Source organism: Vicia villosa, linkage group LG5 (genome assembly GCF_029867415.1).
Source record: "Vicia villosa cultivar HV-30 ecotype Madison, WI linkage group LG5, Vvil1.0, whole genome shotgun sequence".
Lineage (NCBI taxonomy): Eukaryota > Viridiplantae > Streptophyta > Magnoliopsida > Fabales > Fabaceae > Vicia > Vicia villosa.
In genome coordinates, this window is record NC_081184.1 from 107,337,141 (window position 1) to 107,350,811 (window position 13,671).

The 13,671-nt window shown below is 28.3% G+C and overlaps 1 protein-coding gene across 1 annotated transcript; it reads right to left on the reverse strand.

Moving 5' to 3' along the window:
- Positions 1 to 9,492: 9,492 nt before the first annotated feature.
- On the reverse strand, positions 9,493 to 10,431 carry LOC131605129 (probable transcription factor At1g61730). Its single transcript, XM_058877524.1, has one exon. The coding sequence runs from the start codon at positions 10,429 to 10,431 to the stop codon at positions 9,493 to 9,495; it is 939 nt and encodes a 312-aa protein (XP_058733507.1).
- Positions 10,432 to 13,671: the final 3,240 nt, after the last annotated feature.

Here is a 13,671-nt window from a genome sequence, read left to right on the forward strand (position 1 = left end):
ATAGAATTGTCCTTCGAGATCATACCTGTCCAAATGCATATTCAAGACAGAGAGATGCTTTACATATACTAAATTTTATAGTACTATATACTATATAGTAGACTTTATAGTACTATAACTATATAGTCAATGGGAGTAAGTGTTATGCAAGAGAGGATTTATTGCAAATATGAGCCATTTTCTCAAAGTTACTGACTTTTCTTATACAAAACTCAACCTGTGAATAGAATACCTGAAAGTATAAGTATATATGTTCAATTAATAGCACACAAAAATGAAAAAATAAAAGAAATTGACATGATAATTAAAGTATATCTTGATCAAATGAATATTAATTAAAAAATTGCTTTCACATTGTGATATCATCAACAGAGGTCCACATAAACATCTCATTTGTTATGTCATCAAACTTCAGCCTCAAATTAGATAGGCTGAGAAAATGTTAAGACATTTTATAAATAGAGAGACTGAGATAGTGGATTTAAATCACAAAAATAAAATCGTGAATTTAGAAATAGGAGAAAAGGTCATTGTTATCTTGTATAATCAACAAATGTTGTTGTCCATTGCGGTCTTTAATGATCCACAGATAAAGTACACAAACACATCTTTAAATCACTTATGAGAGTAAGTGGTCTTTATATGTTGGTAAAGTCAACTGCAATGTTAAAAATGACACGAACCAATAAAGATTAATATGCAGAATAAAGTTTTGAAGTTGTAACATTTTAGAGATTTAACATGTGATATTTAACTTCAAGAATCAAGAGCAAATAGCATACCAATGTAGCATATAGGAAACACAAAAGAAAAAACAAAAAAGAAAGATACTAACATTTGCTGGAAACAACAATTTTTATGTACCATATAGGAAACTCTTAAGAAAAAACCAAGAAATGATGAGCAAGATCATAGATGTAAATTGAAAAAATAACATGTTTGAAGTCATAGCATTTTAAAGACTCAACTTGTGATATCTAATAATAATATAAGAAAGTTATATACCACCAAAATTACTTCATTAGACTAATTAACCCTTTTAAAATCCCTTACTTTATGCCTTTAATCGTCATTTCCGCTAATTAATCATTACACAATATTAAAATAAATAATTCCATTGAAATCATAACTTTGCAACCATTCGCATACCAAATTAATTGCCTTTTTCCTTTAAACAATGCATCGATGCATTTTCATTGGGTCATGCAGACATTGAGCCAAGTGAAGTTTGCATAATTTTAAATTTGAAAACCCTTTCTCATTCCCCTCATTCAATTTCGTTTGCCTATTCAATCCTTATAATAACTGCATAATGCATCTCTCATCTACAAATTCAATCTCTCCTTCAACTCTAAACCTATTCTTCTCACTCGTGTAATCAGTAATATTCAAAGTTTGAAACAAACCCGCAACCTTATGATATTGAAATGCTTGAATCAATGTGTGGTACCGTTTGAGCTCATCTTCCACTTTTCCGTCTTTAATCATTACTTTTGTTTTACAATATTTTTCATGTGAATGTTATCTATTGTATTTTTTTAATCATTGTTCTTTGTTTGCAGCATGAGTGATTTCGTGTTTGATATCGTTTTCATATTCATCTTTCAATCCTCCATTTTGATATACTTATATTTTTCAAAATCAATTACACGTTCCTTCACCATGTTGTATCTGTTTTTTTTATTATTCTTTGTTGTTTGATATCGTTTTGTTTTTCTGTTTTCTGATTAAACGTTGTTTTTGTTATACTGCAGCCAAGAAGAATTGAATGGTCGCACTCTGTTGTGTATCGTGTCGTCAAACATACAAGTCATATCAAAGGTATTCAGTCTTGCCGTCAAGCAAACAAACTGTGTCGTCCAGCAAACAAACCCTATCCAAGGTATTCAACTTATATTATAATGATTATGTTGAAATACATCACAGATGCACAATATCATTGGTTTCCATTGATATATAGCTTTATGCACATATATTGTAAATTATATCCACAAGTTAATTTATATTATTAAAACTTTATTATAATATAGTATGATTGAATTGTTAAAAAAAAATTCATTAACTTTGCAAGGTGAAAAATGTTGAATCTCAAAAGTCGTGTGCCTGTGTTCCTCCTCAACCATTGTGATCTAAATATCATGATCTGTTTAGTTTTTTTAGCGTAGATAAATTGAGTTTTTCTCATATACTGATAAGAGTTGCATTGCATTTTGGTCTACTGTGTTATAACAAATCAATAAAGTACGTCACAGGTCCATTAAATTTCTAAAAAAATTTAGAATTGTCTTTCCATTACATATTATTTGTCTGTAATTGAAATATGTAATTATTTCCTTAAATAAGTGTGTAACAAAAAAAATATATTAAATGTTATTGATATCAGTCTTTCTATTATACTTTAAGTTTTATTAATAAAAAAAAGTCGTAGTTTTTACCATTTGCATAGGATTTATAACTCTAATCCATTTCCATATTCTTAATTTTTACAGAAAATCAAAGGTAGTAAGTCTAAGACACGCAATACATTTATTGGTTTTCTACTTTTGAAATCAGTGTGTCATTTATTACACATGTTAATCAAAATTACTCGTCTAACAATTATATAATGGTTGGGTCGAATTTAGAATTTTTATTTTATTTTTAAATTTCGTAAAAATACCATATATTTATCTTATACGTCTAATTGCTCCTTACTACATTAATAATTGGTTTATATAAATAATATTTGTTTCATTTTGACACAAAAACATAAAACGTATTATGTTTTAAATAGAGATTATTATAATCAAAATTATTTAAATAAGGATTATTAATACCTTTATATATGTAATAAATAAATATAATAAAATAATAAGTATTATTAAAGTATTAAAAATAATTAAATTAAATATTTACTTTAGTTTTTTTTTTGAGTTTTCAATGTATACAAATTTTTTGTATGAAATTAAAAATTAAATGCATATAAACAATTTACAATTAATGATTTAAATTATTTATTTAGAAACTACTACAATTATCATTTAAGACTATTTATTCGACTTCTTAATATGATAGTCAATTTTAATTAATTCAAATTAAAATAGTTAATTCTTGATTTTATTTTATTATTGGTTATAACTTCAATACTAAATATTAATCATTTCCAATACAATTAGTAGAAAATTCAAACAATTTAAAATTAAATTATTGTACTCAAAATTAGAAAAAAAAACTTTTTTCCGGGTATATAATAATCAGTTATTACTATTAATCCATATTATTTAATAATAATAATAATATATCAGTATTATTATTATTAATTATATTTAATTTTTAAAATTTTTAAAAATTGAAAATTGAATATGTATGATATATTTTATTTTAAATCCTAAACCCTAAATATTTTAGTTAAATCATCATTTATTAAATTTAATTTATAGTTCTTACGCAACGGCGATGATTATTACTTTTGAAATTTTTTTATTTAAAAAATAAAAAATTAAATTAAATTCATTCTTACATTTATTATGAATAATTTTAAAACATATCATTTATTTAATATTGATATAATATCTTCATTTAATTTTCAATATTATATGAGATTTTATTCCAGTTATAACAATCAAATATTATAAGAGAATAAAATACTTAATTTAACACGTGTAAAATCCTACGGTACTAATTATTAAAATCGTGTCTTACTGATGTACTATCATCTTTTTAGTTTCCAAAACTTGATTTTTTTTTCTTTTCTTTTGATAAACCAAAACTTGAATTTCTAATTATTAAAACCATGTCTTCCTAATATACTATCGTCTTTTTATTTTCCAAAACTTGAATTTCTTTTTTTCTTTTGATAAACCAAAACTTGAATTTCTGTTAAAAATATACGCATTAATATTTTTAACTGACAAAATAAAGATTTAATTGACAAATTATAACATTAAACTATAAAAAATATTTAAATAGTAACGAAAAATTTCTTCTAAAACACACTTAAAAATGAACGGAGGGAAGACGGCACTTAAAAAGGAACGGAGGGAATAACATTTATACTAAAAGTTGAGATATATCATTGTTTCAACAAAAAAACATGAGACAATTATGATATATGGAAAACACAATTTTCTTATGAAATATTCAAATTTATCATTATTTTTATTTAATTTATTTTATTATGTATTAAATATTTATAAGAAAGATGGATAAATTCATACTATATTTTTGCATATGTAAATTTATAATATATGAATTTTATATTCATATGATATTTTTTACCATTTACCTATCCCATTCCATTTTCAAAAACTTTTTCTTTTAAGTTTTTCAACAATTGTTATTTGTCCAAGATTTGTCAAAGATTCGTTATAAAACTTAACTGTTTCTAAATTTATTTTCTATTAGATGATAAAATCATATAATATCAATAGAATCCATATATTTACAATACAAAAGAATTTTAAAATTATAGGCATACTCGACGGGCCGAACCTATTTTTCTGACGGGCCGACAAAATATTTACTTAAATTGAACCGATATTAAAGATCATATGTTTAATTACTTCTGAATTACTATAGCATATAACTTCTAAATTATTACACAAATTTAACAATCATAATATTATTCAATTCATTAAATCTAATCAAATTACTAAACCAATATGTTTTTTTTTCTATAATATGTTTTATTTAATAATATTTGTTAATAGAAATTGTAAAGTTAAAATTATAAACAATTATAAAAATTATAGGCATGCCCGACAGGCCAAACATATTTTTCCACCATATATTTGGTTTAATAGCAATTACTAAATCTATGTATATCCGGATAACTACTACAACTTGATAAATTAAATTAATATTTGTATGACAATCAAGATTGAAATTTTTTTCCTGTAAATTCGTATAAATTAATATACATTTTTTAACCACAACTATATAATATTTATATCAATTTTACGCGACCCGTGCGAACGCTTTCGCACGGGTCCTTTACTAGTTTAAGTTATAACCAAGAACAAACAGAATTTAGAAGATATATTGTTGTAACAAAGAATTATTAAAGAACCAAGAGAGAAAAATATTGTGAAGCATAAAAAAAACCAGAACACAATAAACCAACATCGAACATTATAAATGAAAAAACTGAAACACTAAAAACCAGAACAATCAGATCCAGTATTTAACAACATAGACGCAAAGGACGAAGAGTGAATCATGGTTGTCTTATGTTCTCTTTGAAAGCAGTTCCACACCCACATAACAAACCCAATACCAACTTGGACACACCAAAAACACAGTCATAAATCAACCATGAAAAGTAACATCCCTTATGAATCAATAATCAAAAAATCAAAATCTTCAAACTCTAAGTCTTCTCGGGAAATGGCTTGCCCCAACACAGATGTTTGTAAAAGCTGAAACTCAAGCTACAATCAAAAACAAAAAGAAACATATCATCAACTGATAAAATCACATTATTTAATGAGTCAATAAATTAACTTATTACATAACAATCATAACTTTAACATCATTCAACAAAATCAGAGCGAAGGGAGAAACGGAGTTTAGTGTTTGTGAAGAACGCTATAAAAATCATAACTTTAACATCATTCAACAAAAGAGTAGAAAGAGAACTATAAACATCAAGAAGAAGAAGAAGAAGAAGAAGAAGAAGAGAGGAGGGTTAAACGGGTATACCTTAGCTGTGGAATGCGCAGAGATGTGATGAAAGGTTCGGCGAATGGAAATGCTGCGTAAGGATGGATGCAGAATGAATGTAAATGAGAGAGTGAGAGGGAAATATTTAAATTGGTGAACCTGTTGTCTACTGTGTAAAAGGCTTTATCAAACTTTAATATTACATAATGGATCAATTGTTGCTAGCAAATAAGTAATAGAAAAATTGAGAAAAGGGTGCCACTTGGAATAATGGGTACATTTGATTGGTCTAATAGAAGTTTGATTTAGCAAATTACCAATATGGGCATATGTTAGTGCAAATTAAAAAAAGCAAAAGGGCAATTAAGGGAGTTAATAGGTATATTATAATCTTAGTTAGGTAGTTGATTTCTTCTAACAATGAGAAAGTGAAAACTCTTTGGAGTACACATAGTAATGTTTAAATAGATGCATCCTTTTCCGAAATAGTAATGTATCCATTTGATCTTACACAAATGGTAAAGTGGAATTATAAATATTTCAGTATATATATTCTTTCATTACAGTATATATTCTTCCAAGCCAACTAAATTGTATTTACACAAATTGGAATTACAAAAATATGCAAAATAAAGTGTAAACATGGAAGATTGTTGGAATGTATCATTAGTTGGAATGATAGATAGCAGAAAGAGTAAACATGGAACATTGCTGGAATGTATCTTTAGATTGTAAACATGTATCATTAGCTTTTATATAGTTGTCATGCTGAACCATTAAATATGGAATTTGTTGTGTTTGTAAAAGAGGAGATGTCTGTAGAAAGAGTAAATATGTGGTGTTCATAACATGTTTGAATAGTAGGATTTTTCAATGTCAGACTCATTCATCGTTAGGTTTGATTCCTTAATAGATCAGAGTGAATAACACAAGTCTCATTCAAACATTAGAATTGTTTCATTATTTTGTTAAGACATTGAAATAAAAGTAAATATGCAATATGTTGACATAAATAAACACTATTGCAAATGGAAATTAGCTCAATTCATAGATTGTTAAGACATTCAAATTTAAATTGAAGTGGGAATTTATAAAATATTGAAGTTTATTACCTCTTGTATCTCCTCTCTTGATACTCGCATACAAGACTTTACGTTCAAACATAACTTGAAAAACTCGTCTAAAACTTTTTTCGTCTGCATTTCGCAAAACAAGCTTATCTCGTCTTAAAATACAAAAGCATAAAAGTTATTAGCACACACCGCAGAAAAGATGTTTTAACAAAAGTAAAAAATTCCACACTTGAAATGGGATCGATCATTGAGACGTTGACACTCCCTCCAATAACATTAGCAGCATCACATCACATGAACATTGGACTAATTTGATGGAAAACATCATTGCTCTAAAAGAAGCAACAGATCACCAAAAAAAATATTAATCATTATCTATTTCTCTATAGAATTACAGGAAGGTTGTGTTGTGGCCGAGTGCAACGATATGTGCAGATGCAATAAAACTTGTCTAAACAGAATACTGCAGAACTGAGTTTGCATCAAATTTTAAATCTTTAAAACAGAAAAAGGCGGCAACCACTATATTTCTTGTCAAAAGAGTTTCTAAGTTAACTTGCGTTATCCGACTCACGGGGATGGCAAGGCTATTTCGTGTGACACATTTTTCTGAGTACATTAGAGAAATTTAAGATAAGGGAAGTGCATAACCGATGCGAAAGGTTTACACTTTTTCAACATTAATAGAAGCAACAGTTCAGACAAAAAGTTAGTAATCATGACTTCCTAAGCAAGAACTTAAGTTTCAAAGATGACATTATAGAAATGTTGTCTAAGGGAATACTAACAAACAGTTTAGAAAGAAAAATCAACAAATAATAGCAGTTAAGCCTTGTAAAGCAAATCAGAAAACAGAAAGATACAATAGCAAAACATGGGAATAAAACATAAAGGAACATACCTGTGCACCAGTAGTTAGGTTTAATAGCATACAAATAACTAAGACTCTCCATGGATCATGAAAATGATCCTCTTGAATGAGATTCCAATGAGAACATGGAGGCAGCCAATTGTTTTCCGAACTTTTTCTTTTGTAAGCTTCCTTATATCTCTCGGCCTTAAGAAAAGGTTGAGTTTTCTTACCACGATTTTTGGATTTCATTTTAGGAGGAACAAGAGACGAACCCTCTTCAACTTTAGGTAACGTAATAATAGCTTCAGAAGCTTAGCATTTTGTTTACCTTTCTCATCTGCACCTATTTTTCTCTCTTCTGACAAGCTTTCCAACAAGAAATGGAGGCAACCGATTTTCTCTTCATTAGAGCTTGGCGGACTCAAGATTACCAAACAAGGTACTTTGGCTAAAATTTGTGTACAATATGTGCCTCTATGTATGCAGTGTTTCTTTATGCCAAAGGTTTTTATTGAAAAGTATTTGTTGGTTCATGAAAATCTAATCATTTATGCTTCTTGGTCCTTTAGATGTAGTGAAGGATGATCCAAAAAATAATGTTCCAGACAACATATTTTCGAAACTTGGAATGCAGCTTCACAGGAGGGATCAACACCCTCCTGGGATACTCAAGAATTCTATATACGAGTATTTTGACACAAATTATTCAAACAAGTTCAACAAGTTTGACGACCTTTGTCCTATTGTCACACTGAAGCAGGTATGGTAAAATACATCTAAAGATATGTTTCCCTTTGCTCCTATATGATGCAGTGATATTTTTTTTCGTTATCACATTGGTTCTGTAACTTTTTTTTATTCAACCTTCCATAATGAATACAAGTACACACTATGGTCCCTTATCATACAGTCCAACTGACAATAGTTTGATTTTAACATTTATTGGAACCATATGTCAAAATATGAATCCTCAAACATTTATTGGGCTGTAGCACAAGACACAATCTAAATTGATTGATAAATACCAAATTTCAAAGCCGGTCTCAGTCGATACAGCAGTCGCTCCGAACTCACCTGCATGGAAAGAACACTCCCGCAGCACAATGTCAGAATGACAGAAAATAGAACCGACACAAATCAGATCAACCATGCGCTTGGAACACGGGTTCTGCATCAGACTGAATTCCTAAAATTGGATGTCGACTAAACTAGGTTTCATCAACTAGAGACACAAAACTCCAATAGTTTTCGGCTGAAACCGGGCCAGCATTGCGCCATTAGCTGCATTGGTATGAATGTGCCATAAAGTTATCAATAACTTAGATTTCATTACTTTAGTTCTAAGTAAATTCATTCTTTTTGTAAGATGTGTTTCTTGTAATGAATCAAAATTTTGGTGGGCATAGAAATAACTAAAATTAGAAATGATGGGTTTAATTGGTAGCCTAAAATGACATTGTTAGTAGAGATAAATTTAGAATTGAGCAACTGTTTTGAGTTTATAATACTATAGGCAAGATATAAACTTCAATAATATATATATATATATATATATATATATATATATATATATTAGAAATACCGTCACTAAGACAGATACATCAGAAATACTGTCAATATGACAGATACAAAATATTATAAAATGAGGTTCAAAACATTCTCAATACACATGTTCAAAACATGAAAGATCAAATGACAGCATCAAAAAGATGAACCAGTTACTTAGATTAACTAAAACACCCAGGGTTTTAAAACCCTACAAAAAAAACTATACAAAAAGGTTTGATGTCTTATATGGATCCAAAGTCAAACTAATGACTCCAGTATCATGCTAGCTTGTTCTCTAACCAGCCCCGCTCGAGTCATAAACAACTTCATCTCAACAATCTGAACCTTCTTCCATTTTTCTTCTAACATAGCATTTTTTTATTCTCCCATCAATTCCATTCCCTTTTCCATAACAGCCAAAGACAACCCCAAACCATCACCAAACTTAGACATTTCCTTAAAAGCCAAATTGTTTTTAACATTTTTCACAGCATCTTCCTTCTTTGCAACTAATACTTCTTTTGCAGAAACAGAATCCGAACCCAAGCCCTTTTTCGGTGTTCTCTGTTTTTTAAACCCAATCTTCTTGAAAAGTTCAAAAGCTTTCTGATCATGTTCTTTGGTGAAATTTTCATCATTTCTTTCAAACTTTTTCTTCAGATCAAGAACCTTACGCCTTAGTTGACCCTTGTTTGCGTCAGCTCGAATAGAGTTCTTCACAAAATTGTAAAATGCTTGTGTGTTTTTCAAAGGATCATTTTTAGTTGAAATGAAATCAGCTAGACCTTTCAGAATGGCGAGTTCGTCTTCCTCGCTGAATAGTCTCTGAGCCGATATCTTTTTGATAGAGTCTCTTGCCGCTTCCTTCTCGTCACCGGAACCACGATGTTCAGTTTTGTTTGCTTTCTTCTTCAAACGCTTAGAAGAGTCAGAGTCAGTGTCGTTGTTATCAGTCGCACGCTTGGTTCTAGTGGTTTGAAACTCGATAGCACGCTTGGTTCCAGCTTTAGCCGGTGAAGGAGTGGTTAGAATCTTCAACGACTTCGATGCAAGTGGTTTGACAGGTGGAGTGGGTTCCGGTTCCGAATCAGAATCAGTTTCGGTTTTGGATTCAGAATCTGACCCAGATTCGGATTCAGAAGATGATGGTGGTTTAGGGTTTGAGTTTGAAGTAGCTGATGGAGGGTTTTTGGAAGCAAGAGGTGAAGGGTTTTTGGATTGAGGTACCTCAACTTCTTCTTCGGAAGAATCTTCCTCGGAGGAAGAGGCGGAGGGTGGTACTTTGAGGGGTGACGGAAGGTGTTTTGTTTTTGCCATGGAAAAGTTTCAGAAGAGTAAGGTTACGTTTCTGAGGAGTGGTTAGAGTGTTGAGTACCATGCTATTTTATACTACATACTCTTTTAGTTTTTAACTAGTTAAATATTAATTGATGAGTATAAAAAATGATTAATTAGAATTAGTATTGTAATTGTCAATGATATATTAAAAAATATAAGTACAATGTGATAAGTTATAAAATATAATCAAAAAGGTTTTGAAACTGCAATAACTTCATGACATTCACACATTAGAATAGATGAAACTGCAAGGTAAATAAATGATAGAGAAAGGGTATGGGTAAAATAATGATACAATGATTTTGAAATAGTAGGATTGTAGTAAGAAATGTAGTGTTTGTCATATACGTCAGGGGCGGATGTATAGCCCAGCCAGCCCGGGCACGCGCCCGGGCTCAACCCCTCCTTTCGTTGTATACTCCCCCACTTAATAGTAGATTTTTAGACAATACCAGGGGCAAAATTAATAATTTTTAGACAAAATATAGGGCAAAATTAGTAAAAACAGGGGGCAAATTTTTTAGACAAAATCAATGGCAAATTTTTTAGACAAAATCAAGGGCAAAATTAGTAGAAACAAGTTATAAAATTAGTAAAAATAAAGTGTAAAATTTTTGCCCAGGCTCCCTAAAATTTCTGGCTCCGCCACTGATATACGTAGAAATTGAATATGTAATATAGAAATGCAGTAAAATTGCAACTTAAAAATGTAGCTGTTATAATATAGTTTTTGCAAATGCAGCCTATTAACCAGCTGAAATCGTGGAAAAATCATAATATAAAATGATCTATGGCCATCCTACTTTAGATGGAGGTGACACCATGCTGAAACTAGTCATTGCTTTTGTATTGGAAATGTCGTCCTACTCTGGATGTAGGTGACACCATGCTGAATCCAGTCATTGCTTTTGTACTAGAAAGACAGAAAGGAGGAGAGGGATCAGCTACCTTTGGCTTGGTGTAAAAACAACAGTTCAATAGCTAGGAAAGATGATAGGCAGATTGATATGAAATTTGAACAGTCATTGTAATTAATATTATGATTAGACATATGGAAAGCATGATTAAAAGTGATGGATATAGGCAGAAAAGAGGGAAATTGATTTAGTTCAAATTGGAATTCAATGAAATATGTACTAGTAAAAGACCCGTGCTTCCGCACGGGTAATTCAAATCTTAAGATGAATAATATATTACAAACACAAAAAAAAAAGAAGTTTAAAAATTCGAATGAGAAATGTTAATTTAAGATTAAAAAAACATAATATAGATGAAATAAATAGATGAAAAAATTTAAATAACAATGTTTATAAAAAAAATTACATAAAAAACAAGATTTTCAGAAAATTTACCAAAGTGTCTAGGTTTTGCAGAACCCCCTAGAGTATGCGCCAAACCATTTGGCGCATTAGTATAAATTTTCTTGAATTAGCCAATTCATTTGGCTTATATGTGTTTGTGAAAAGTAAAAAAAAAAAAAAAAAAATTCCACATTTGCGCCAAACCATATGGCGCATACTCCTAATTTTTGTACTAATGCGCCAATTCATTTGGCGCATACTCCAGGGGGTCTTTAAAACCTAGACACTTTGGTAAATTTTTTGAAAAACTTGTTTTTTTGGTAATTTTTTTTTTAAACCTTGTTATTTAAATTTTTTTTTCGAAATAAATATATATATATATATATATATATATATATATATATATATATATATATATATATATATATATATATATATATATATGTTAAAAAAAATATGGAAATGCAATAGTCATTCGTATCTTAGGTAATTCGGTAAAGCTATGTTGTTGGTGATATACAATTGTTATTATAAAATCACTAATAGCTTAAAATATTTAAAAAGAAATATTTATCAAATCATCAACATGATAAATGTAACATGTCTAATAAATATAAATATTAACAAATATGACTAATAACTATAAATAATTACAAATATCATTTATAATTATAAATATTTATTGTATTTTGTTGTTTAAATAAAAAAGGTATTGTGGTGATATCCCATGAAAATAGTGAATTTATGCTAATTATAAATATTTATAATATTTTGTTGATTAAATTAAAATAGATATTGTGGTGATAGTGTCCCGTGAAAACTTCTTAAATGAATAGTTTTCAATTTTAATTGATATATAATTTAATAACTAATATCACTAATAACTATAAATATTTACAAAAGCTTCTTGTACATATACAATTTGTATTAATATCTTCTTAAAATTTTATTAGTTTTAAAATAAAATATACATAATGAATATATTAATTTTGTTTCCATTTTAATGGTTAAAATATATTTTTAAATGTTTTCAATTATAAACAATTTAAAATGAAACTTTAATAAATAAAGTTATTACAATCACTTCACATTAATTTTCAAAATATTTGGATGTTAAGTAATCATTTTAATGGTTAAAATATATTTTTAAATGTTTTCAATTATAAACAATTTAAAATGAAACTTTAATAAATAAAGTTATTACAATCACTTCACATTAATTTTCAATTATAAACAATTTAAAATGAAACTTTAATAAATAAAGTTATTACAATCACTTGACTAAAATTAATTTGTTTTGAATTATTGATTGCTAACTTAAAAAAAAATTATTTATGCTACATCAAGATAATATTTTTACTATAAGAAACAGAATTAAATTTAAGCAGCAGTTGTAACATGTAGTTAAATGAAAGAGTTAATTAAGCTTCGAAGAGATATTTAAAATTTTAAGAACTAAAAAAAAGAAATAAATAAAAAATTCTAAAAATGAAATAAGCTTCGAAGAAATATTCCACAATGATTCTTAAAGAGTATGAATGGTTGGTGTACGCCCTACAATGCTTGCTGTCAGAGTCACAAAATCATAAACTTTTGAAAAATTAAAATTATTCAAGAACACAAATTTCCCTTTATAAAATCTGTCCCACCTATTCTCCAAAACTAATTAATTAAAAATATAACTTCGTATCATTTTTTGACATATATAATTTTTCTTAATATTTTCAATTTTGAAAATAAGTCTAATCCATCAACATCGAGTTGTCTTTATATTTTTATAAACATTTAATGTTAAGATAATATTTTTTTAAAATTTCAATTTTCAATGACCTTAATTTCTCAATACTAATTAGAAAACTAAAAATATCTTGATATATTTTAAATTGTTCAACTCTACTTTAAAATGATGTAATTGCAT